Below are 26605 nucleotides of genomic sequence, written 5' to 3'. Positions count from 1 at the left end.
TCAGTCAGGGAATGGGACTGGTTGGCCCTCATCACATATCACCACCTCCGCCAAAGCCCTCTATGCCCTTTGGTCAGGACAGGGTCTCCAGGGCACACTAAATATTTCTATCCACTGACAGCAAGCAGAGATCCGACAGCTCCTCCATCTCTTATAGACAAACATAGTATATCTCCGAAGCTCGGGATGACGCCCATAACTAAAGGTGCACAGAATGGATATTTACCCGTAAAGTCATACAGCTGGGGCAGCGTCTCCATGACTATACCGATCAATGGCAGATAGAGACGGGAAATACTCTGCTTGACGGCGGGCTCAGAATAGCGAGGGTCGGTGTCATGGCTGCAGAGAAGGTTGTGCAGAGTGCTGATCGCCTTCTTCTGGAGGAAAAACACTCTGCGGAGAGAGGAGGGGGCATGGCAGAATCTTATTATCTGGATACTTCAGCAACTTTATTCCTTGTCGTGTTAAGATCTCCGCTTTTGGTCAGTGAATGGAAACCCACAACTCATTTGTACACGCCTAAAAGGGGTTTGAGAAATGCCTGACTGATGGGGTGTGACATCTATGAGAATATGGGGCCAGTGTCCCCCAGGTGAATGGAGAGGCAGTACTGCTACCCCAAAGTGTATATGGGGTTAACAAAGAATTCTTTGTCAGTCCAAAAGAGTGACCATTGTGTCATGCAAATGGGAAACACAGGACCCCCCACTCTTGTGATAGGTGGGGTTCTAACAGAGATGTTGAAATTGGTGTAGAATAGAATTGTGGTAAGGGGTCAGACTTCTGGGACCACCAAGGCTTCCTTCTCTCCTACAGATAGTTAGTTTTGGCGCCGTATCAGGAAGAAGTAGTAGACTGATGAAGTTCCTAGCCATCAGACCCTACTAATCAATCACTGATCACTCGTGTTCAACTGATTTAAAGGTGTTGTCTGGCGAGGTGTCATTTACTTACCTGGTCCGGGTGATCACCAATAATCAACACCTCCTTCCCATAATTCCCTGAAGGATCGGGTTAGGAGATGGAGCGACCTGGGGCGGTAGAACGCTGCTTTGGATGACATGACCTGGTCCGGGGACCCCCAGATCTATAACCGGTAACCCCTGGACCAGGTAAGTAAGTTACACCTCCCCGGAGAACCCCTTTAATAGGTATGACTAATAGGAAAACCCATATTCTTCTATGAAGGTCTCAGACCACAAGGTCACCGTAAGACCAGACTCACCCTTCGACATCGGGCTCCAGAATTAGGGCGAGCTCTGTCAGGATGATGCCAGACAAGAAGTGATGCTGTCTAAATGGCACCGACAGCTCAAACATGTTCGTGACCGTCTTGTCCTGGGCCGGGCTGGAGAAGACAGAGCTCTAAGGAACAGAGAGGAGAGAAGCCATCACTGGGCTGTCCATATGGTTACGTCCGCCATGTCACAGTGGGAGCCCCAATATAGTCACAGACCCATCAACAACATTACAACTTGGGGTCACGTTACCTGTGATGTGGTAGAAGAAATAGAGGGGGAGGGGGAGTTGGGCGGGGAGAGGCGGCCGCAGGGCAGGTTCAAGGTGACGTAGTGTTCATGTGAGCACACGATACGGATCAGGTCCATGCGCAGGGAGATCAGCACGTTGGGGTTCGGAGCCTTGGGCAATTTGCTGTTAATCTGTAAAATATGACATCACATATCCCATATCACATACAGATCCCATACTGCCCACCAGCATGGTCTACCTAAAGAGCCACTTTATTAGAGACACCCACGTGTGACATCCTAGGCCCTTCATGGTGGCGTGAACCCCACTGATCCAGGAACAGGGGTAGTATATGGTAGTAGGACCCCCGGGATGACACTTCGGTATATCTTACCTGCTTGTAATACAGTCGGATAAGACTGAATACAAATCCTCGATTCATCAATGACAAGAGATCGTTCAGGAAGAAGGCCAGGCTGCTGTTCAGACGCTCAGCAAGTTCTGCATCCTAAAGACAAGAGGGAAGGATTGTAGTAAAGGAGGAAAAAGGGCAAGGTAATAATATGTCAGGGGGAGGAGAGCGGCTGATCAGTAGGGGGGTCTGGGGATATCCGTACACTGTCTGTTTGGCTCAGCTTATCACCACTGTAGGGTTAAATGGTCTCATTTTTCCAGGAACAGCGCCCCCCGTGTTTTGGGCCTAGTCTGATATCACAGTTCATCTCCATTTACGTAAATGGTGACATCGCAAATCTGCAAGTTGAAGAGTGGCGCTGGTTCTGAATGGTTGTGATTGACCGGGGCCCATAAGGGGTCTCTTGCTAATCTGCGGAGACAATTATTCACATTATAGATGAGGGGCCTGGTTAAAATTTTGCACTGGGGCCTAAGAGTTTCATGTTACGCCTCTGCGCCAAGTAGCTGGTGCCTACAGGACTCGGACTGGACCAATGGGGATGGGGTGGATGAGGTTAGAAAAATAGGGACTTTTCAAGCGATACTACAGCCCATTCGGTCATACAACCCATATACTTATATTCTTCAAAGGGTCTCCTAGATATAAAATATGGACGCCACTTTCTCCTCTCAGGCCAGTGACATCACGTCCATTGGTCACCTGACAATGTTGCAACTCCTTTCCATTCAAACGAATGGGGATGAGCTGCAATACCAAGCACAGCCACTATACCAGTGGCGTAACTACCGTGGTAGCAGCAGTAGCAGCTGCCACAGGGCCCGGGACATTAGGGGGCCCGGTGACAGCCGCTACCGCTGCGTTTTTTTGTTGTTTTTTTTTAATAGGCCGTTATCGGCTGGAATTATTCCAGCTGGTAATGGGCCCCATATACTTACCGATCCTGGCAGGGGCCGGGATCGGTAAGTGACACCGCGGGCCCCACAAGCACTGTTATACTCGGGGGTCTTTTCGGACCCCCGATTATAACGATCGGAGGCCCGGAGAGGTAAGAAACATAAAAAACACTGTTACTTACCTCTCCAGGCTCCGCACAGGCTCCGGCCTACTTGCGTGACGTCATATGACCCGCGACGCAGGGCCCTGTCACATGACGTCCCGGAAAATGGCCGACAGAGGAGGGGAGTCGGGAGAAAGGTAAGTAAGAGTTTTTTATGTTTGTATCCCCCCCCTTGGGTCTCCAATTATTATACTCTGGGGTCTGAAAAGACCCCAGAGTATAATAATTGTTCATGGGTGTCCACTATAGGGACATAATACTGTGTGCAGGGGCCACTATAGGGACATAATGCTGTGTGCAGGGGCCACTATAGGGACATAATACTGTGTGCAGGGGCCACTATAGGGACATAATGCTGTGTGCAGGGGCCACTATGGGGCATAATACTGTGTGCAGGGGCCACTATGGGACATAATACTGTGTGCAGGGGCCACTATAGGGACATAATACTGTGTGCAGGGGCCACTATAGGGACATAATGCTGTGTGCAGGGGCCACTATAGGGACATAATGCTGTGTGCAGGGGCCACTATAGGGACATAATACTGTGTGCAGGGGCCACTATGGGGCATAATACTGTGTGCAGGGGCCACTATGGGACATAATACTGTGTGCAGGGGCCACTATGGGACATAATACTGTGTGCAGGGGCCACTATGGGACATAATACTGTGTGCAGGGGACACTATGGGGGATAATACTGTGTGCAGGCGCCACTATGGGGGATAATACTGTGTGCAGGGCCACTATGGGGCATAATACTGTGTGCAGGGGCCACTATGGGACATAATACTGTGTGCAGGGGCCACTATGGGACATAATACTGTGTGCAGGGGCCACTATGGGGGATAATACTGTGTGCAGGGGCCACTATGGGGGATAATACTGTGTGCAGGGGCCACTATGGGGCATAATACTGTGTGCAGGGGCCACTATGGGGACATAATACTGTGTGCAGGGCCACTATGGGGCATAATACTGTGTGCAGGGGCCACTATAGGGACATAATACTGTGTGCAGGGGCCACTATGGGGCATAATACTGTGTGCAGGGGCCACTATGGGGCATAATACTGTGTGCAGGGGCCACTATGGGGGATAATACTGTGTGCAGGGGCCACTATGGGGGATAATACTGTGTGCAGGGGCCACTATGGGGAATAATACTGTGTGCAGGAGCCACTATGGGGGATAATACTGTGTGCAGGAGCCACTATGGGGCATAATACTGTGTACTGAGGACACTATGGGGCATAATACTGTGTACTGAGGACACTATGGGGCATAATACTGTGTGCAGGGGCCACTATGGGGGATAATACTGTGTGCAGGGGCCACTATGGGGCATAATACTGTGTACTGAGGACACTATGGGGCATAATACTGTGTGCAGGGGCCACTATGGGGGATAATACTGTGTGCAGGAGCCACTATGGGGGATAATACTGTGTGCAGGGGCCACTATGGGGACATAATACTGTGTGCAGGGGCCACTATGGGGACATAATACTGTGTGCAGGGGCCAATATGGGGGCCAATATAGTGTGTGCAGAAATGCACGGGGGGGGGTGGCGGCGGTGGTAGGGGTCAGTTGGTCGAGGTCTTCAGCGTCGGTCGGGGGGGGGGGCCCCCATGTCAAAAGTTTGCCACGGGGCCCCGCCATTCCTAGTTACGCCACTGCACTATACAATGTACGGCGCTGTGCTTGGTCAGTAGTGAAGAGGCCGCAGCAATAAATATCACAGCTATGGACAACTGAGAAAAAAAAAATTATGCAAGAACTGATACCTTGAGGTAGCGGCCGGTGATCTCTGTGCAGACGTTGCACACAAGAGCCGATATGTCGTCCACAAACCTCTCCGGAAACCTCTGCACACGGGGCGCGTCCAGCCGCTCTGAGTTATGGAGGTGCAGCGTCATGCTCTTGGTCTGAATAGGGAGTAAAATGTGAGGCAATGGGGAGATGTGACACTAAACCAGTACAACCCAGTATAAACCAGTCCAGAGACACTTACCATGAGCTGGAAGAAGAACCAGGCCTGGCTGAGAGCCGCCTCCCGCACTGGCGTGCCGCTCACCACCCACTGTAACGCCAACTCCTCATGTAACAGCTGCACAGAGAGAACAGCGTCACCGACTGCACCTGACAGCCGCTTATCTGTACAGACTAGTGGAGTATGTGGTATTGTGTGCTGTTCTATGGGGATATAACACTGTGCCAGTGGCTGTACTCCATATATATACCCAGGTCACCCATGAGACAGCCGCAGTGGTGACCATCTTGTAACTCTCTAGTGGGAGGGGCAGACTCTATGTCACATACACTATGTGATCAAAAGTATCCAGACACCCCCAATAACATAAGTTTTTCATATTAGGTGCATTGTGCTGCCCCCTACTGCCAGGTACTCCACATCAGCGACCTCAGTAGACATTAGACATTGTGAGAGAGCAGAATGGGGCGCTCCGCGGAACTCACGGACTTCGAAATGTGTTCAGGTGATTGGGTGCCACACATCACGCAGGTCAATGCCAAACGACGCCTCGCTTGGTGTAAGGAGCGTAAACATTGGACAATTGAACGGTGGAAAAACGTTGTGTGGAGTGACGAATCACGGTACACAATGTGGCGATCCGATGGCAGGGTGTGGGTATGGCGAATGCCCGGGGAACGTCATCTGCCAGCGTGTGTAGTGCCATCAGTAAAATTCGGAGGCGGTGGTGTTATGGTGTGGTCATGTTTTTCATGGAGGGGGCTTGCACCCCTTGTTGTTTTGCGTGGCACTATCACAGCACAGGCCTACATTGATGTTTTACACTCCTTCTTGCTTCCCACTGTTGAAGAACAATTCGGGGATGGCGATTGTATCTTACAACACGATGGAGCACCTGTTCATACTGCACGGCCTGTGGCAGAGTGGTTACACGACAATAACATCTCTGTAATGGACTGGCCTGCACACAGTCCTGACTTGAATCCTATAGAACACCTTTGGGATGTTTTGGAACGCCGACTTGGTGCCAGGCCTCACCGACCTACACCGATACCTCTCCTTAGTGCAGCACTCCGTGAAGAATGGGCGGCCATTCCCCAAGAAACCTTCCAGCACCTGATTGAACGTCTGCCTGCGAGAGTGGAAGCTGTCATCAAGACTAAGGGTGGGCCAACACCATATTGTATCCAGCATTACCGATGGAGGGCGCCACAAACTTGTAAGTCATTTACAGCCAGGTGTCCGGATACTTTTGATCACATAGTGTAGCTCCTCCCTCCTGTCTATGTCACCCTGTGGTGGGAGGGGCAGGCTACATGTCACATAATCCCATCCTGTCTATAGTGGAGAGGCGGCGGCCATTATACACAGCTCCTCCCTCCTGTCTGTCACCCTGTGGTGGGAGGGGCATACTACATGTCACATAATCCCATCCTGCCTCTAGTGGAGAGGCGGCGGCCATTATACACAGCTCCGCTATTGGGAACACTTTATCTTTTAGTCTTTTTCACCCCTTTAGTGCCCCTGACAATAAGACCATGTTAGTCACGTTATTTCTGGTTAATACTGCACAGAATCCAGTTAGTAAGCCAGTGAAGGAGTTAACAGCATACCCGTCGCCCCGCACTACTGCCCCCTGTGCCTAGCCAGGTACCAATTAAACATTACTACAAGACAAAGTCCGTTTTCGTGCTGCGGTCTCCTGGCACCGCGCCGACATCCCACAATCTGATCATTATCATATACCTTTTTGGCGACAGGACGAGGCTGAGCGGAGGAAGCGTCACCCTCCATGTAGCTGGAAATGCGGTTTGGACTGCGCTCATTGCTCTACGGAAGGGTTAGAAGACGGAAGAGAGAAGGGGATGGAAAGGTAACATGGAAAAAGAGAATGGCGGGTTAGAGAACTGGTGGAGAGAACAGGAGACATGATGGGTGATGGACATCATACAATGTATAGAGCGGTATATAGCAGGTATACAATACACTACGCTATATCTACAGCAGTGTTTTCCAACCTTTGTCTCTCCAGCTGTAGTAAAGCTACAACTCCAAGTATGGCTGTCAGGGTAAGCTTGGCGTTGTAGTGTCGCCCCAGCTGGAGTGTAATCGGTGGGAGAACACTGACCTACAGCATATATATAGCATGATATATCAACCCTTTCTGCGGGTCACGTCCATACTCCGAGGTACTGACACTTGGTATCCGATATTTAGCCAGGAACATGCTACAGGGATAGAATGGAGGGAGGACAGGACTACACAGCTACGGCAGGAGGAATGGGTGCACAGGGCATGCATGACGGGAGAGGCGGGCACATGCATGATACATATAATAGAGGAGAGCCACCTGTCGGAGCTCAGTGTTGGAATTGGGCTGGGTCCGCCGTTGTACAGATTTCGGACCCCCAGGACAATAAGCCGAGTTCACCCAAGAGTGAGAACGATCAATCCCCTGCAGGAGAGAGAATTACCAAAAGAGTAGCTGGATCAGCGGAGAGAAGACCATTACACCCAGGAGGAAGACATACCTAGTATAGATCAAGAGGAAAGACTGTGTCCAGAGAAGAGGAAGAAGACATAGGCAAGACCCAGAGACGGTGGAAGAGAATGAAGATGGAAAACCTACTCAGTATAGATCAAGAGGAAAGACTGTGTCCGGAGAAGAGGAAGACGACATAGGTAAGACCCAGGGAAGGTGGAAGAGAATGAAGATGGAAGACCTACCCAGTATAGATCAAGAGGAAAGACTGTGTCCAGGAAGAGAAGGAGAAGATGGAGACAAGACAAGGAGAAAGGTGAAAATGAAGATCAAAGAGAAGGATGAGAATCAAAGGCAAAACCAGTATATAATGGGCAAATCTTCCATCTTCATCCTCCTCCTCCTCCTGGCACAATGTCCAGGGGTTGAAGGATCTGGAAGAAGAATGAAAAGATACCCAGTACAGATTGTCTTAGAAGGATGAAGATCAAAGTCATGTCATGTCCATTGGGAGAAGGAGGGAAGAATCCATATGGATACATTCAGGAGGGTGAGGAGGATAAAAGATGAAGACAAGGCCGTAGTAACACCCAAGAGAAGATGGAAGAGGAATGACATATCCAGTACAGACCAAGATGAAGGACTATGCCCAGGAAATGAAGAAGAGGACAGAGAATCTCAGGAGATTGGGAAAAAAGGAAGAAAATGGAAGACATGGGACAGATTAAGGGCAGAAGAGGGAGGATGGCGATGATCAAATATGTCCAGGAGAGAAAGATGAAGAAGACAGAGCCAGAATGACTTATATTATGGCAAAATGTCCACCTTCATCCTCCTCCAGGTGCAATGTCCAGGGGAGAAGAACATGGATGAAGAGATTATGCCAGGGAGAAGAGGTTGAAGGTGGAAGACATATCCCTGAGGAAGAAAAGGAAGAGGGAAGACTCCATACTGATAACACCAGGAGGATGAGGAGGATAGAGGATGAAGACATGGGATAATCTAAGGTCAGAACGAGAAGAGGGAAGATCAGGGATATGCCCAGGAAGAGGAGGAGGAGGACATGGGTAAAGACATGGGATAGACTAAGGTCAGAACGAGAAGGGATATGCCCAGGAGGAGGAGGAGGACATGGATGAAGATATTGCTACTTCTACATACCAGAATGGTGGAGTGTATGAAAGACTTCAGGGGGCAAGAGAGCAAAAACTATCAATGAGCAGTGGAGAAGCATGGCCTACCACATAGACCTGGACTTCTATGACACCATGTAGAAGATGGGACGAAGTATGGAGCAAGAATGACCCCGTCCCTGCAGGTGTGATCAGGTCAGGCAGGTGGAATGTGGGGGAAGGTTTTATTGGTGCACCCGGGTTCCTAGAATACTTGTGGATGATACCTGTAGATACCACCGCACCTGAAGGTAACAAGGTCCAATGTACTACTAGATGGGGCATCTCTAATAAAGTGGCCAATGGATGTATACCATTAATATATTCTCAGTGATATTTCATTCACTAGTAGAGACTCCTCAAGATACGCCGTCTCCTGCTGGACATTAAGGGTCCATTTTTTGGCAGAACCTGGGACCACCAAAGGGTTCCTCTATTACTCCGGTGGGCCAAGTCATCTATGCTCAGGAGGAAAACAGGGAAGACATAGCACGTATGTGCAATGTCCAGGAGGAAGAGGTGACATACATCCAGTATATAGAACGGCCAGTAGGAGAATAAGAAAGACTTAAGTACAGACTAAGCTGAGGAGGATGAAGGAGGTCCAGTCAGGTTGGTCCATATTTCACCAATGTTGGACCAGAATAGAGGGATTATTCCTGCTGAAGTCAATGGAGCAGAACATAAAGAAGGAGGAGAAAAATAAAAAGATAAAATATCAAGGAAGTAAAAGGGGGAGACAAGATGGCGTAGAGGAAAACTAGAGAATGATATTCAGTAATAAGAAGAATGCTGAAGAAGAGAGGAAAGAAATCCCAAGGAGAAGAAGGGAACAAAATAAGAAATTAGATAGACAGATTATCATTAGCTTGCTCCTATCTCAAGACTGTGCCATAGCCGAGGCCGACCTGTATAGATCTAGCACTTCACATTATATACTCTGTGTGTGTATATATTTATATATCATAATGGGAGCCACAAATATGACAGTGTCTCTGATACAGATGTGATACAGGATTGTGTCATTATGGACACTTATCTCCTATCCATAGGACAAGGGATAAGCGTCTGATCGCCCAATTGCAGGGTCCTCCAGTGATCGGGGGGACCCAAAGCCTCCCTGTGGCCGGAGCACCAGTACCCTTGTGTGCTGTAATCTCTGAAGTGAATGGAGCGATGGTCCCGGAGGTACACTGCCCATCCACTGACAAGGAATTTTTAAGGGAATTTTTGGCTCTCCGACTTGAGCAACTGGGCACTTATCCTCTGGCCAGTGGATAAGGAATAGGAGTCCGTAACCAAACCCTATAAAGTTTTTTTTTTTTTTTTTTTTTTAGAAGTAATATAAAAATGAGAAACTGCGCCACCTTTTGTGTCTGGGCTCCATCTGTTACTGCAGCTCACTCCATTCATGTAACTATAACTAGCTGAGCCGCAGTACCAGACACAACCCGTGGACAACAGTGGCGCCGTTTCTGGAAATCAAAGAGTAGACCCTTGTGTTTCACTGAGAAGGAGTTCCACATAAGACAAGGAAAGATTCTGCCGCTTTTTATTTACTTATCGTTGTCAGTGACGGCTTATAGTCAGAGACTGAATACTCTTCAGGGCCAAACACTTCTCACAGCTGATGATTTGGTACAACCACATCCGGCCGTGTCATTCCTCTTAACTAGATGGACTGAAACAACGCGTCAGCCCTGAACAGATAGTCTAGAACTTGTGTAGACTAAACCTGGTCTAGAACTGGATTCAACTGCACCAAACCCTCAGCTGTGACAAGCATGAGGTCCGTCCAGATTTTCAGTTTCCATTCACTGACAGCAAGAAGAGATCTTGAAAATGAAATTGAAGTATATTAAAATAAATAAATTCCAATATGGCTGGAGACATCAGCCGGTAAACCAGAGGAGACGCCAGGGCCCGCTGGGCTTAGGGGCCCGCTGGTGATCTGGGATAGCTTGCTCCTGCTATGAATGTTACCCCCTAGGTGAAGTCAACCCTAGACCCTAATAGTCTGCAGAGCTTGCACACCAGGGGCGTAAAATGCTCATAAACAGAAAAACGGGGTAAAATAATTGGTACAGAAAGAAGGAGGAGGAATAATGAAGAATCTGGAGACCTCATCATAAACAGGAAACACCCACTGACTCGGCCCCGTGTCAGCACTCCCCATGACGCAATACCTTGCCTCCCATGATCTTCTGCACTTCCTCATCATCTGTGGAGCCCGGAGTACTGGTCAGGTCGGGGTTACTGTTACTGATACTCCTGCAGCGCGCCAGGTTCAGGCTGCTGGGCCGCCCCGTGGCACGAGAGAGCGTGGCAGAGTGGTAAGTAGAGGTGGACTGCGCTGTAGACAATGCTGTGGAAAGAGAGGGGGGCGAGGAGATTAGAGGGGTAGTGGGGCAACAAATCTAAGACCCTTTACCATTATTAGATGGTATTGTTTTGTTTGCATGATCACTCTCAATAAAGCAAGTTAAGAAAAAAACAAGACATAAGACGGTATATGGGAGGCGCTGGCAGCAGTTCTGCAAGGGTTAAGGGTCATCTGACTAGAACTTCAAAACAAGGGAGTTGTGGTTAATACGCGTCTTTGTCCAGCAGATGGCGCTGTAGTAATGTATGTAGCAATGTCTTTCCTATATCTTTTCATCCCTTTATTTGCACCCCCTTAAGACTGAGTAATGATTAGCGACTACAGCGCACTTGCATGGTGTATTGGAGTCAGAGGTAGGTAGTCTCGAATCTACCTTCTGTCCCATCATAGGCTAGGCCTGTTGCTTGCCCTTCTCCATGCTTTACACTGCAGCGCTGCTTGTTCAGAGCCTTCGTCACTGTACATACAGAAGGGCTGGGACATACTGTATGGCTGCCAATACCACTAGAGAGCTTAATAAGGATATCAATGCACAGTATATTGGATGCAGCAAGAACCCGACTCCCTCTAGTGGTGACGGAGGGAATCATCATGTGCTCATATATAAATATAACACTCTGGAGAGGGATTGGAGGGCTGTATTAATCAAAAACAGAGCTCCGACCACTAGAGAGAGGCATTACTAAGCTCAGCACTGAAGTTTCTACCTATTTGGATGAAAAAAAAGGGACAGATGGACATTCCCTTTAAGAGGATCCTTACATAGCCCTCATATATGACTTACAGCTGTTCAGCTGGGCCGGCATGTCGCTAGGGAGGTGGAAAGCATAGTGCAGATATGACGCCAGGAGTCCATTTCTACCATGTTGGTCCTGAGACCCCTCCAGTGTCCGGTGGATTTGGCTCACCAGCAGCGCCACAACCTCGAAGGCTGCCCGGCCCAAGTTCACTGTGAAGAGGATAGGACATCACTTGTTATCAGGGCAGGTAATTGTGTATATAGACCTACATCCTGGGGTGAAGTTTTACAACACTGCAGTAAAGCAAGTCCCTGGGATTTGTGAGATCCTGAAGAAGTCCAAGAATCCCTGTTTAAGCCTCAATTTGGACAAGAGATAAACTAGTACCAGTACTGACCAATCTGCCCCCCGATGACCGGCGGTCTGACGATGAGTAGTATGAGCTTATCCAGGAGCTGGTGACAGAAGCAGACGGCGGGGCCGAGGGCCGCCAGACGGATATTCCCCATACTGCTCTTTAGCTCGGACTCCACATTACTTTCTGTAATAATGACATCCTTCAGTCGGAACGGAAAGCTCTGCTCCTCCAGCACCTGCACCAGGGTGAAGAACTTGTCCAAATAGGGGTCCTGGAGGGACAGGAAAAAGCAGAAGTAGTAAGTCATAGTCAGAGGTACAAGCGCAACATGGCGGTATACAGCACCGCTATAGATCTAAAGGAGAACTCTAATCCCATAAATCTGGCCCTGGCTTTTAGTGACCTGGTGCAGTGCATTAGCAGTTAATGGCTGCCATAAACAGGACTGCAGGTTCTGTATTTGGGTGGGGAGAGAAAGCCGCAGAGGTCATGACCCAGACAAGACGACTCGGCCTGCGGCAGTCACCAGCAGCATTACCGGTAATTATAGCAGTATATTGCTATGCACTATTTATTAAGACTAAGTGTAGCCGGAGATGTCAGCAGGGGACAGGAATGGCGCCATAGAAGCCCCACGTCTCTTCAGTCAATGATTCTTAAAGAAACCCTTCGTCATATATCGTCATATTCACCATTAGGGAATGCGGGGTTAATAAAGGGAGCCCAAAGTGGAGAGCAGAACAAAGAGTGTCCCTCAGTCTGGAGGACCTGACCTGTCCTGCATTACACTGATATCAATGGACACTGTGTAATCCTCCATTTGCCCTGTGGTGGCGCTGTAAGGAAACAGAACACGTCCTACCAGGTAACCTCAGTGTTTCCTTATGAAGTAGGACCCGGCCATAGATACTAAAGACGATGACTACGCGCTAGCATGTCTATTACTGAGAAACCAGTCACGACCCAACCTGTGTGTGTACAGAAGACGCCGCCACCAGATCTACGGTGAAGACCGGCTTATGATTGTCCACCCACTTCATCCCCGGGAGCTGGACCTGTAGGGAAGAGCAAGGTGCACAATTATTAGTCACCCCAATCTCTACGACCACTGTAGTGCCAACACTATGCTCTCAGTATACTCACATCAGGGGTCAGGACAGAATAACTGGGGGGTGGTTTTTCCACAGAAACGGGAAGTGAGAAAGAGCCAGTTCTTAGGCGGCCATGTTGCATCAAAGGGATCCACTGTGGAGAGAGATACCATGTGTAATGGGGTTACAACAGCTTTATAGCGCTCCTCAAGTCATACAAAATGTAAAAAGATCCATCGTGATGGGATGTACCTGCTTAGAACAAGATATACATATATAATGTCCACTCACCCTTATATAGTTTAGATACAGAATATATAAGTATTTAGCAAGTTTAATCCTAAATTACATCCTGTATTATACTCCAGAGCTGCACTCACTATTCTGCTGGTGCAGTCACTGTGTACATACATTACATTACTTATCCTGTATTATACTCCAGAGCTGTACTCACTATTCTGCTGGTGCAGTCACTGTGTACATACATTACATTACTTATCCTGTATTATACTCCAGAGCTGCACTCACTATTCTGCTGGTACAGTCACTGTGTACATACATTACATTACTTATCCTGTATTATACTCCAGAGCTGCGCTCACTATTCTGCTGGTGCAGTCACTGTGTACATACATTACATTACTTATCCTGTACTGATCCTGAGTTACATCCTGTATTATACCCCAGAGCTGCACTCACTATTCTGCTGGTACAGTCACTGTGTACATACATTACATTACTTATCCTGTATTATACTCCAGAGCTGCGCTCACTATTCTGCTGGTGCAGTCACTGTGTACATACATTACATTACTTATCCTGTATTATACTCCAGAGCTGCGCTCACTATTCTACTGGTGCAGTCACTGTGTACATACATTACATTACTTATCCTGTATTATACTCCAGAGCTGCACTCACTATTCTGCTGGTGCAGTCACTGTGTACATACATTACATTACTTATCCTGTATTATACTCCAGAGCTGCGCTCACTATTCTGCTGGTGCAGTCACTGTGTACATACATTACATTACTTATCCTGTATTATACTCCAGAGCTGCGCTCACTATTCTGCTGGTACAGTCACTGTGTACATACATTACATTACTTATCCTGTATTATACTCCAGAGCTGCGCTCACTATTCTGCTGGTGCAGTCACTGTGTACATACATTACATTACTTATCCTGTATTATACCCCAGAGCTGCGCTCACTATTCCGCTGGCTTTGCAGCTGATATCTTACAGCGGCCCAGTGTCTGCACAGAGATAGCTGCAGGCGGCTGATGATTGGTATATAACATGACAGTGATGGTAAATTAGGGCTCCTCTCACAGTATATCCTGCCGGGGTCTCCAGGGAGGTGGGCTGGTTCTGCCGGCAGCTGACATGGTAGAAGGTGAAGAGCAGGTGATGGTTCTCAGTCAGGTTTCCAGGAATTTTCATCTTAAATTCCTCATAAAACTCCGGAGATCTGAGAGGAGATGACACAGATTATATAGTAAGAGGCAGTAAGGACTGACACACTTATGTACTGTGCAGGGCTGTGCTCAGTGCAGGCTATTGTTCCCTGTTATCAGCCACATGTGGTATGATGACTGACAGCGCCATAGGTAACACTCACTTATTATGATAGACAACAGCGGTGTAGCTTTCACTGTAGAACTCGCTGCAGCTCGATCTGCCAAACACCACCTGCAAAGAGAGGAGGCGAGACATCAATATATACACCCATAGCTAAATGGTGCATTGTATAGGATAGATGCTCCCCCCTCCCCCGATATCCCACCCTCCCTTTATTCTCCTCACCGGTAAGGCCTGGTTGGGGTCCTCTCCTGCCATATACTGAACCTTTACAGCAATATTCCTGACCGATCCCTGGCGACTGCTGAAATTGAGACACCTGGGGTAGACGTATAGAAGGTTCCTGTGGAGATATGGAGGGTGCAAAAGTTAGTGTCAGACCCCAATACATACACAATGGGGGGGGGGGATGTGTCCAAATTGATGCCATAGAAAATTGGAGCAGTTGTCCACCCCTTTTCAATAAAGCCCCGCCTCCTCCACCCCTATTTGTTTTAGGTCACGCCTCTTTTAGGGCACTAAGGAGTCCTTTAGGGTGCGATGTATTATCATGCCTTATGTGTCTGTGTTATACCATACACGTTTCATATAGGATGCATGGCCCACCAAATTTAGGCCTAAAAAGCAGCGCCAGCTACGACCTGCTGTACACTTCAGCGCAGGCGCACGGCCTGGCAGGGGGTGCACCTGAGTTATAAGGAGGTGCACCCTCAGCCAAAAGAGGAAATCTGAAGATCGGAGTTATAAATGCCCGTCTACATAAATCTCCCGGAAAACGCCAACATCACAGATTTTATGAGCCAGAGTTGGCGGATGCGAGAGCCTCCTACCAGGCCCAGGAGATGTCGGCTCTTCCAGGTCATTTATGTGGGAGCCTCCCTGATGTTTCGGGTCAAGTATGTCGACCATGACAGGTTAGTCATTGGGGTCTAAGGATTGAAGGGCAGCTGGGTGACAACCATTTTAGAAGCTATAAAAGATTATATGGCTATAACCCAGCTTTCCCAAATACTGATACCTAACGACTTGATAAATTATGGTGACTAAAGCCCTTCAGGAAAGACCCAGTGACGGACAGGCGCATCTCCTAGAAGCTCTTGAGCCCCAATCTGTAATGTGGCCCCCACTTATCAGGTGCCACTGATGCCTTTGTTATGTTGTAGAGAAACCTTTGGGCCCCCTGAGATTTCCAGGGGCCAGTACCTTTGCTCACCCTATAGCTACGCCCCTGGGCACCTCATAGATTCATACGCTACGGTTCAGATACAGTAGTTATATAAGAGTGTGTGTGAGATAAGCGGCGTCAGATAGGTGTAGCAGCTGCTTATCTCACCAGCTTTATTTGTATTTTCAGCTGATAGCCACACAATAGCCATGCCCTATGGCAAACCTATACCTGTACTGAGGTAGCCATCTGCAATTTTTTGGTGGATAACAAATCCACTTTAAGGGTATCATTTTTGGCACATCCGGGATTTGCCTCCAGACACCCAGAACAGGGCTGTGACGTCTATGAATGCCAGCGCTGGCAATAAACTAAGACAAGTGATGCAAAAAGTGGGCACAGCTGCGGCAGCCAATGAGGAGGCAGCAGACGGCGTCACCCGTGGGTAACCTTGGGGCGAGGTCACCTGTATTTACCTGGCAATGATAGCAGACTACAGAGACGGGTGAGTGAACTAATGTAATAGTCTGACCTGTGGCGGGTGAAGAGTGTGCAGTAAACCCGATGTCACAGAGTATATAGGTATATAGAGCTGTATAGAAGGATATATAGAGCAGGTAATAGAATGGATTAGTATATAAGGAGATGAATAGAATATAGAATGCCAAGCTGGCATACGAGCCCAGCAGATAAGCGGTGCCCTCTCATCCCTTCTCTTGCAGGACCTGCTGTAATCTGCCGCCCGGCTTACACAATAATCCGGCACCTCCTGGTCACTCCCCCTTCCCAGGTCCCTATAACCGGCATGCATGCTGTAATCGCCTCCACACTCTGCCAAAAACCAACACCCTCTGCCATGCTGCTTCTGCTCCTCCTGGTACTGCCAGGCTCTCTGGGAGAGGAACTGAAAAAACCGGCTCTGCAAGAAGACTTCAACGTGCTGGTGTACGGGACGCTACAGCTGGGGCAGGCGCTGCGGGACACGTACAGCTCCACCAATGACAAGCTGGAGAGGATCGGGGGCAGGCACGAGAAGCTGGGGAAGAAGATCGAGAGGCTGGAGACACAGGTTTCGAGGGCGAGACAGGAGATGGGAAGGATTGGCGAGGAGGTCGAGAGGCTCCAGGTAAAGTCCTGTGGGTGCGGGTGGGTAAAATGAACTGTATGACCCCTATGGATGAGGCCGAGTGTGCACCCGAGGAGGGGAATGGACTCTGTGAGCCCAAGTACATTCAGTGATGTACTCCCCTTTATGGGGGCTCCAAATTCGTTCCTACTTCCATCGGAACAGAAAGGACCATGGGGCGCCCCCTCGGATGGCACACTCTGACGTGTACATGTAACCTATATGGCATTTTATGATATGGACCTCAAGTAGATTTTGCACTACGGTGAGACCAAGGAATAATAGAAGTTTACACAATGCAGTTAGTGCACTAAATATATCTTATCTATACCTTGGAAAGCTGGGTGACAACCCGTATCCTCCTAATGACTGCTCCCATCGTTAGATTTTGCATTCTGGGAAGACGTCTCACACATGGGAATCTTCCATCTTGACATGTTGTTATACTTAGTACAATGTCCTGATCTTCTGACCCTCTTGGCAGAGAGAAGAGCACGAGAAGAGATCTCTCTCCCAGAGAACGGCCGACGATCTGCGGGACACCCGGGAAGAGTACGCAACGCTCCAGAGAAGGGCGCAGAATCTGGAGAAAGGGGTGCAAGCTAAGGAGCAACTCCTCCCCTCCTTCTTAAAGGTAAGGGAGGGTTTGGGGTTCATCCACTTTCTCTACAACTCCCAGCAGCTACAATACTTCCTCCATTATGGATGCCATATTATCCATAGGTTGCCGATTTGACAATGACAGGTAGGTGGTCTCGATAGGGTTTGCTGCAGGGAGAGGCAAGAAAGATAGGACCAAGTGACAGAAAAGCAAGGCCCATTAGAGATAAGGTGGCCGACAATGGACAGCTACTTCTTATTCCAAAACCTGAAAAGTCTGAAGTCTGTGGCTGTCACCCTAATGGCAATAATGGGCCAGGTAAGTAGACATGTCACCTTACTTGGTCGCACGGCTTGTGAATAAGACTGAACTGCAATACCATAAACAGCCACTATACAAGGTATGGCGCTGTTCTTGGTTTGCTCTGAAGCGGGTGCAGTGATCACCTGAATGCTGCGATCTCTTCTAACAGCTGATCAGCGGTGAGGCTTGGTTGCGAGATCCCGCCAATCTTTAATTGACTAGAGATAGGTCATCAACTAATAAGCCTTGACAACCCCTTTAAGGTGAAGTGCATGTCAGTCCAGATTACAATAGCTTTATTTTTTTTACACAGAAGCGCCTTGAAAAACAGAACCTAATTCTCCAAGTCATCACTGAGGAAACGGCGCGGCAAAAGAAGGCGATGGCGGAACAGAGGGAAAGACTCCTGACCGTCCTCAAACAAGTAGGTGTGGCCTAAACGGCATATTACACATAGCAGAATTATAAAGCCCTTTTTTTTCAGCCAATCACAGGACACCTTTCATTACTTATAAAAGCTTCCTATTGGTGCTTGTATAACGTGAGCCCCGCACCTGGGAAGGTGCCCGATATGGGCCCGAGCTTGCCTTCTAGTCCTGCCCCTTTAATGGCCCAGTCCCAGGATTGTCCTGGCAAATGTCGGGATTGTTCATAACCTCCATGTGTTTCTCTTACCAGGCCTCCGCGATGGGTTCCAGTTGAAGGGCTAATGAAAACCCCCAAGGGGCAAGTCCCCATTGAACAGGACTGAGCACAACCAGGAATCCAATAAGACAACTGGAAGGCAAGCCCTCGCTGCTCGTGGAAGCGGACGCTACCATACCCCGGTGATATTGGCACATCCAGATGGGTAGTCCATGCGACTAGGAACGGACAGGCAGGCCCTACACAGTATATAGAGTAACTTTCCCATGGCTCGGCCTGTTCAGGAGTTATTCACAGTTTTTCTGGCTTCATGCACCAGGAAGGGCAGGATGAGCAAGGCTATATATGTAAGCAGCTATGCATGGAGTGCTGTATAGAACGGTGCGGGCTTTTTGTGGTATCTATTGTGATTTTATATAAATTATTGCACATGGCAGTTCTCTATGTACGTTTTGATGGACCTGGAGTCCTTTCTCAGGATCTCTGATAAGTTGTGTATTATTTATTCTTTATGATGATGAAAAGGTTGGAAAAAGCATCAATAAAATATCAGCTATGAAGGCTTTAGACGCCGGCAGCCGCCTGACGCTTATTTTCCACTTCAGTGAATACAAATATAGAGACGGCGTAGATTGTAGTGAGGGCGACGATCAATCACTAAATGTCTCATCCGTCATCTCTAAGCTATTGCTTTCTGTTATCAGAGGTTGTCTGGGATGTCCACCATCACTGTATAATATATATATATATATATATATATATATATATATATATATATATATATATATATATATATATTATACAAATACACACACACACACACACACACACACACACACACAATACAATACAATACATGACAGCCTTGGGTAATAGATACAGGGTCTCTTTGTAGCGTCTACAGGACATCTCTGGTTCCCACTTACCTCACCCGGGAACAAAAGGACTGGGCATGTTGAAATCGAACTGCCCGATCCTTCTTTCCTGTCACTGTATTCACATACACATTGGATCCTCAACCAGTACAGATGAAACAGTCAGGTTGGCCTAATATGGAGGGGTCCAAGTAACAACACCAAACCCTAAAATGAAGGATGTAGCACTAGGATAAATGGGGATCCTAAGAATATAGGAACCAGTGATCTGGACTGCCACATAAGCCCCTTGGCAGTATAAAGTACTACTTTACCCAGCGGCACCAGGGGCGTCATAGTGTTACTAAAACTTAGCACTGGGGTCAAAACCTCACATCTGTAAATTAAAGTATTCCTACCTGATGAGGGTTGGCATATGAATAGAATATGCCTTCAATTTATAAGACTGTCCTATCTCTGGGCCCCCCCCTTCCCTACCGACCGATCCTGAGGAGAAGGGAACTGCAGCCGGCCAGTTACTTAAAGGTGCAGTTCCCTGTGCAGCCTGTGGATGGAGCTCTGTTGTGCAGGGAAGACTGCTGTGAGGGCTGAGCACAGGCATGGTGCCATTATTTAGTACTGCTGTTCTGATCCATAGAAGAGGAGTCCCTATGGGTCGCTTTACCAGCCAAAGCTACCCCCTTGGTGGGCACCAGTGATATTTCCAGTGATCAGATTGGATTATTATGGCTCTGTATATTCTTAAGGAAGATAAATGAACTGAGGAATGAAATGTAAAACCAGTTAAAGTCTTCTGTATAGTGGCTGAGTATACACAGAGGGGCCGTATACTGCGTGTGGTGATGGATGGCAGGACCCTGGAGACACGGCCGCTGTTTAGAGCCAGCACTGCAGGACTGGAAAGATTTAACCCATATCATATAAATCTGATCCTACAGATGTCTCCTGCCAGGGCGAGAGAGGAGAACTATACAGATCAGAGAGGACCCATGGGGTGCAGATACAGTCTAATCCAGGGGGCATGCATTCCTCAGTGGGTGCTCTAAACTAGTGTTTCTCAACCTTTTCAATCAGCGTACCCCCTTGTGAGAAAATGTCGAAACTGAGGACCCCCAAACTTAGCCTATGGCACCCACACTCAGTATAATGGCTGCATTAGTGCCCCCATGTTATGCAATTGCCTCCATATGTAACATGACCCCCACAGTGCCATAGCAGCCCCCATGCAGTATAATGTCACATAGTGGCCTCTCCCTTCAGTATAGTGTCCCCTACATACAAAGCTGGATGCATCCCCAGGGGTACGCGTACTGCACCTTGAGAACCCCTGCACTAAACCACTCTGAAGCATCACCTAGTGACTAGAGATGAGCGAGTACTGTTGGGATCAGCCGATCCGAACAGCACGCTCGCATAGAAATGAATGGACGTAGCCGGCACGCGGGGGGTTAAGCGGCCGGCGTCAAAGCGGAAGTACCAGGTGCATCCATTCATTTCTATGAAGCGTGCTGTTCGGATCGCCTGATCCGAACAGTACTCGCTCATCTCTACTAGTGACCCATGTCAGGAGGGCTTCTAAGAACTGGAAAGGCGTCGTGGTCTTCCAAGTGATACTGCATTTATATTGGTTACCTGAAAGTTAAAAAGGAAAGTCTGACCTGTAAGAGGTGTAAGGGGAGAAGACGTCCCGCGGAGGGAACTCCAGGATTTCTTTGGTGGGCCGAACACGGGGATCAGGATATGGCTTGACATGACGCAGTTCAGGAGACAGGCAAAACTGAGGGGTCTCAGGAGCCGGCGAGACATCAATCTTCAGCTGAGCTAAAGATAAAACATTTTAGGATTATTATTAGGTTTTATCTGTGGCAGTATCACATATGATAAGCTTAGATACATACATCAGCTGCGAGCATCACATGTAGCAGGCTTAGATACACCGCTCAGCAACCATTATCACATATGACAGGTTTAGATACACAACCTTACACACAACAGCCCTTATTTAGCTGAACGGGAAGTGTCGCACATAATCAGCTTAGATACATCAGATCAACAACATAACACAGGCTTAGAGACAGAGCTCAGGAGACAATATGATGTATCATAGACTTGGATACACAAACTCAGCACAGTGTATCACACAGAATAGGATATACCAGCTCAGTAGATTATATCACACAAGATAGGCTCAGCTATATCAGTCTGTATCACACAGCAGGGTTAGATACAGCAGATGATATCACACATGATCGGCTTAGATTCTGTGACTCGGCAGCAGACTTTATCTTGTAGTATCATCTGCTGAACTAGTGTATCCAAGCATGCTGTGAGAGATAATCTTAGATACAGCAGTTCAGCAGAAAACTGGAGTATATACAAATGCCCATCCGTACCCGTGACTGGCCGCAGTCTCCGCAGGACAGAAGATGGCCTTTTCATATCAGCCAAGAACTTGTAGAGATCTTCATCACTCAGACGGTCTCCTTCCTGTAAGAGACAACAAAATGTCACCCCTTATCTCTTCTGTGACCCCCGACCCCTCCTTCTTGGTCATCGGTATCCTCTTCCAGACTTATGACATGACTAGTAAATCATGGCCCCCTAGTATCTGAGGGGCCGCACATCTGCAGCCTCTCTCCATCAGTCGTCTATGGGGAGAACCATCTGGACAGGAAGCCATTTTCCTATGTGGTGTATGAGGGAGGCCCTTGGGACCAAATCCAGGGGTCACCCTGTCATCTAATGGTTGACATTTGCTTTGTTTCTCACCTGCTTAAAGAAGTTAGTGACGGTGAGTGTTGCAGGTCTGAAAGAGTTAAAGCCGCACACTTCGTCCCCGACGCTGAGCCTCTCGAAGGCTTTCTTCTTCCTTTCGTTCCATGTGCCCTTCCTTTCTGTGAAGGGGAGAAGAATAGAGACGACATAAAAGTCACAGGAAACATCTGCTAATAGGGGGGCGTCGAGCTGACCCTCGCCTGCTGGAAAACGGGACAAGATGCACCAAAGTAGTGCAAGGGGACAGTGGGCACTACAGTGGGTGCCAATTTTCACGGCGGAGTGTACACCCAAGAGTCTGTGGAGGGGATTTGTAAAATGGTGTGAAAAGATCAATTCAATTCTACGGAGCCATGCCTTAGCCATGAATACGACAGCTAGCACAAGCCCAATGAATCCAGTCGTGTGAATGAGCACTTATCACTGATCTACAGGATGGTGGGTGGGCACACAACCACTGACGGAAACCTTTCCAATCAAGAGAATGGGATTTCAGAGCCCCCGCCCCCCCATATAAATGGATCAGTGGCCGCTTCAAGCTGTTATAAATCAGTTATAACATAGAACCGCGATTCTGGTGTCACATGAAAGAGCAGGTTTCATATGACACCAAGACCAGAGTTCTAGTTTATAGATTCTAGAGATATCACCAGTTGTGATCGGCAGATTAATATACAGCGGATTCCAATTGCAACAGTTTTTTACTGGGAATATCTCTGGAAGTAAAACAGATAAACCGTAAGTTTGGTGCTGTATGAAAGCGGAGAGTCTCATCTTTCACGTGACACCAATGCCCAAGATATATCAGTTTGCAGTGACCAAGCTAGCCTCAGCTTCCCTGCATTACACAAGAGCCCGTCCACCGGGACTAGTGAGAACTAGGGTACAGATCTCATAATATCACACATATACTATTAGACCAAGCTATTATGTAAGATTATGCCCCCATGACCTGTAATACCTAAAGATTCATATAGGACTGAAATCCAGCCTGGATCTCAATGACCAGACTTCCACCATGACCCTTCTATCCATCCATGATACGGGCATTCACTTACCGCTCTCGGAGTCTGAGTCCCGCTCGGACGACCCCATGCTGTTTATGATGTTCATCAAATGAATAGCAGTCCAGGCAAAAGGCATACGGTACCGGCCCAAACGCGAACAGAACTGATCTGCCTGGGCCCGCAGCTTGTCCACCTTCTCCTTGTTCTGGTGATCAAAAGGAAACGGATTATTTCTGGTAAATTGACTCCAGGATCCATAGGCAATAAGACCCTGAGCAGAAGCTTACACTGGTAAAGAAATCCATCCCAAAAAAAAAGGGGGGGGGGGGTAAGTGCACCACACTAACAGGGATTTCTAAGACTCTAAAAATTGATAGCCTACTCAGGGGGATAGGTCATCAACATGAGATTGGTTAGGGTCCAACACCCGGTAAGGCCTGGTTCAGACGGGGTTTTCTGGGCCAGATTTTGATGCGGAATCCGCATCAAAAAACTGCCTAGCATTGAAATCAATTGGAGCCGGTCATTTCCTTTTACCGCGAGTGGTTTGTTCTCACTTAAAGGGCTTCTACCATTAAACTACTTTTTTTTCTAATGAACACGTCGGAATAGCCTTAAGAAAGGCTATTCGTCTCCTACCTTTAGACGTGGTCTCCGCAGCGCCGTTCCGTAGAAATACCGGTTTTAACTGGTATGCAAATGAGCTCTCCGCAGCAATGAGGGCGGGCCCCAGCGCTGAAAGGCCGATAAGCGCGTCCCCATTGCTGCCCAGAGCTCTTTCCTGCGCCGCCTCCTTCTTCTGCAGCAACTCTGCCTCTTCTGGCTTCTCTTGCTCTTGTAGTTCCATACAGGAGCATAGAGAGGCCACCCCAAAATGGCCGCCGGCCGGCTCCTGTATTGAACTGCAAGAGCGGCTACTCAAAAATGGCCGCCGGCTGGCAGTCATTTTTGGGTAGCCGCTCTTGCAGTTCAATACCGGAGCCGGCCATTTTTGGGTAGCCGCTCTATGCTCCTGTATCGAACTACAAGAGCAAGAGAAGCCAGAAGAGGCGGAGTTGCTGCAGAAGAAGGAGGCGGCGCAGGAAAGAGCTCTGGGCAGCAATGGGGACGCGCTCATCGGTGTTTCAGCGCTGGGGCCCGCCCTCATTGCTGCGGAGAGCTCATTTGCATGCCGGTTAAAACCGGTATTTCTACGGAACGGCGCGGCAGAGACCACGTCTAAAGGTAGGAGACGACTAGCCTTTCTTAAGGCTATTCCGACCTGTTCATTAGAAAAAAAAAAAAGAAAAAAAAAGGTAGTTTAATGGTAGAATTCCTGTAAGGAAAATAGAAGCGACCTGCCCTTTCTTCAAGCAGATTGTGGCGATTTAGCCGTGGACGTCCGCCTCGCAACACTCCCTCCTGACTACGCCCATTCATTTGGGCCTAATCCGGAGTGGAATGCCGCGACCGATCAACTATTTGAAGGAGGAATAATATTTGGATGAAGACTGCAGCCTGTTGTTTACCAAGTACAGCGCCATACATTGTACAGTGGCTGTGCATGGTATTGCAGCTCAGACTCATTCACTTGAATGGGACTGAGCTGTGAACATACTGCATGACAGCTGAACGGGGTATCATAGACTTGCGAAACTGAAGTGGTGCTCACCTGAGCAATACAGATACCGTATGATCTGATATTGATGACCTATCCTATGAACAGGTCAGCAACACCGAAGCCCTAGAAACAAGATACAGATTAATGGAACATAGCATAGAGCAAAAACCTAAAGTAGACCCAGCAGCTGATGAAGGCTCGCCGTTGCTGCCACGTGACAGTCTCCTTAGCAATATAATCCCCCACAAAAATAACACACCAATTGTTCCCATAGTTGTCTGTATTCAAGAACCAGTCTGTCAAATGGCAGCGGCCATGTATGTGTGTACATAGTATAAGTAGAAAAGCAGCGCTCGGGGTCAAGCAGCTGCTGCAAAAGCAAATACAATCCGGTCACAGCTTTGCACACAAGGGGAGGGGGGGTAGGTTGTGTAAATGTAACACATATGAATATCACCGTGTCACGTTTGACATCAAGGGCCACAATCCTCTTACCTTGACACCGTCGCTCTCTTTTAGGACCATGTAGGGTTCGCAGCATTCCCCTATATCTCCTTGTTGTAGGACTTTCTCCAGCTGGAAGACAGGACATCTAGGCATGACGTATGTACAAACCAGTACAACCACAACGCAACATATACACATCACAGGATGACCAGAAATGGAAGGGGACACCCTTATAATATGGAGAGTGACGTGACTGGAGACGACAGACACATACAATGCTGACCCAAAAATATCCCCCCTGCAGCTTCCATAGACCACACACACACTGTAACAACAACCACCCTATCCTAAAGCACCTTGATGACGAGATAAATGTCAGGAGATGGGTATGTGATGGAGAAGATGGCGGATCTCGCCAGGGTGGAGGACGCTTGGTGGCCACCTTGTATCCGTAGCATATTTTTCATGGTGTCTGAATTCAGGTCGAAATGGAAGCTCTCTGATATCTGAGGAGACAGTGGACAAAGATATAAACTCTACTGACAGTATATAAAGCGATAGGCACAAAGAGGCACCTTAGGGAGAGCACTTTAAATTTTAGGCCATGATGCAGTTCTAGTTGCAACCACAGGGAGGAGCCCTACCAATAGGTATGGAATAATGTATAACGCTAGCTCTACTTTGTTATACAGCAAAATCGCTCCAATATTAGGAAATATTAAGTGCTCATAAACCTACGTCATGATCAGCAACTTACTTTTTTCTTCTCTTTAGCGTCATATAACGCCATGACACAAAATATCGGCTCAATCTCAATCTCAAACCTAAAAGAGGAAACAAGAAGAACGTAATAAATCACCAAAGGCATAAAATCTAAAATAAAGACACTAGGAAAAGAGAAACTCACTTCAGAGATATACACTTCACCAGGATCCGCTGTCCAAAGTGTTCCTTAGGGACGTCAGGGATAGAGGAACGTTCTACAGCTTCATCCTATAGAGAGAAGGATATTGTAGGACAAAAACTGTAATACACATCAACGATACCAGGAGAGAGGGCAATAAGAGGATCAGGAGCCTACTGTAATAAGATGTTACAGGGTAATAAGAGGATCAGGAGCCGGGTTACTGTAATAAGATGTTACACTGGGGTAATAAGAGGATCAGGAGCCGGGTTACTGTAATAAGATGTTACAGGGTAATAAGAGGATCAGGAGCCGGGTTACTGTAATAAGATGTTACACTGGGGTAATAAGAGGATCAGGAGCCGGGTTACTGTAATAAGATGTTACAGGGGTAATAAGAGGAT

General features: G+C 47.9%; 2 protein-coding genes across 5 annotated transcripts in view; one reads left to right on the top strand and one right to left on the bottom strand.

Moving 5' to 3' along the window:
• Nucleotides 1-26605, bottom strand: part of DOCK6 (dedicator of cytokinesis 6) — a 57463-nt gene that overhangs the window by 13980 nt on the left and 16878 nt on the right. For 2 of the 4 annotated variants that reach the window (XM_075272576.1, XM_075272577.1), the window contains exons 7-29: nucleotides 26205-26290; nucleotides 26055-26121; nucleotides 25654-25803; nucleotides 25346-25426; nucleotides 23302-23455; nucleotides 22238-22362; nucleotides 21862-21955; nucleotides 21127-21289; nucleotides 14979-15096; nucleotides 14794-14864; nucleotides 14505-14643; nucleotides 13220-13321; nucleotides 13045-13131; nucleotides 12116-12347; nucleotides 11763-11927; nucleotides 10782-10960; nucleotides 7292-7396; nucleotides 4963-5058; nucleotides 4736-4876; nucleotides 1868-1981; nucleotides 1494-1664; nucleotides 1229-1368; nucleotides 227-396 (exon numbers count right to left, since the gene is read on the bottom strand). In XM_075272576.1, coding sequence (XP_075128677.1) covers nucleotides 227-396; nucleotides 1229-1368; nucleotides 1494-1664; nucleotides 1868-1981; nucleotides 4736-4876; nucleotides 4963-5058; nucleotides 7292-7396; nucleotides 10782-10960; nucleotides 11763-11927; nucleotides 12116-12347; nucleotides 13045-13131; nucleotides 13220-13321; nucleotides 14505-14643; nucleotides 14794-14864; nucleotides 14979-15096; nucleotides 21127-21289; nucleotides 21862-21955; nucleotides 22238-22362; nucleotides 23302-23455; nucleotides 25346-25426; nucleotides 25654-25803; nucleotides 26055-26121; nucleotides 26205-26290 — 2950 coding nt within the window. Of the gene's footprint in view, nucleotides 1-226; nucleotides 397-1228; nucleotides 1369-1493; nucleotides 1665-1867; nucleotides 1982-4735; nucleotides 4877-4962; nucleotides 5059-6687; nucleotides 6772-7291; nucleotides 7397-10781; nucleotides 10961-11762; nucleotides 11928-12115; nucleotides 12348-13044; nucleotides 13132-13219; nucleotides 13322-14504; nucleotides 14644-14793; nucleotides 14865-14978; nucleotides 15097-21126; nucleotides 21290-21861; nucleotides 21956-22237; nucleotides 22363-23301; nucleotides 23456-25345; nucleotides 25427-25653; nucleotides 25804-26054; nucleotides 26122-26204; nucleotides 26291-26605 lie in introns of all 4 variants that reach the window. The other 2 variants (XM_075272575.1, XM_075272578.1) reach the window with 2 other exon arrangements.
• ANGPTL8 (angiopoietin like 8) lies at nucleotides 10795-19170 on the top strand. Its single transcript, XM_075272579.1, has 5 exons — nucleotides 10795-10928; nucleotides 16641-17044; nucleotides 17529-17678; nucleotides 18262-18372; nucleotides 18627-19170. Exons 2-5 carry the CDS (start codon nucleotides 16724-16726, stop codon nucleotides 18648-18650), a joined length of 606 nt encoding a protein of 201 aa, XP_075128680.1. The 5' UTR covers nucleotides 10795-10928; nucleotides 16641-16723; the 3' UTR covers nucleotides 18651-19170.

This window comes from Leptodactylus fuscus, chromosome 5 (genome assembly GCF_031893055.1).
Source record: "Leptodactylus fuscus isolate aLepFus1 chromosome 5, aLepFus1.hap2, whole genome shotgun sequence".
In the NCBI taxonomy this organism is placed as follows: domain Eukaryota; kingdom Metazoa; phylum Chordata; class Amphibia; order Anura; family Leptodactylidae; genus Leptodactylus; species Leptodactylus fuscus.
Note: the sequence above shows the minus strand (reverse complement) of the source record. Positions and strands in the feature narration are given on the sequence as shown.

Coding starts and splice junctions, on each gene's coding strand:
- ANGPTL8 (XM_075272579.1), top strand. CDS start 16,724: ATGCATGCTGTAATCGCCTCCACACTCTGCCAAAAACCAACACCCTCT. Junction 17,045..17,528: donor AGGAGGTCGAGAGGCTCCAG/GTAAAGTCCTGT, acceptor CCCTCTTGGCAG/AGAGAAGAGCACGAGAAGAG. Junction 18,373..18,626: donor TCCTGACCGTCCTCAAACAA/GTAGGTGTGGCC, acceptor TTCTCTTACCAG/GCCTCCGCGATGGGTTCCAG.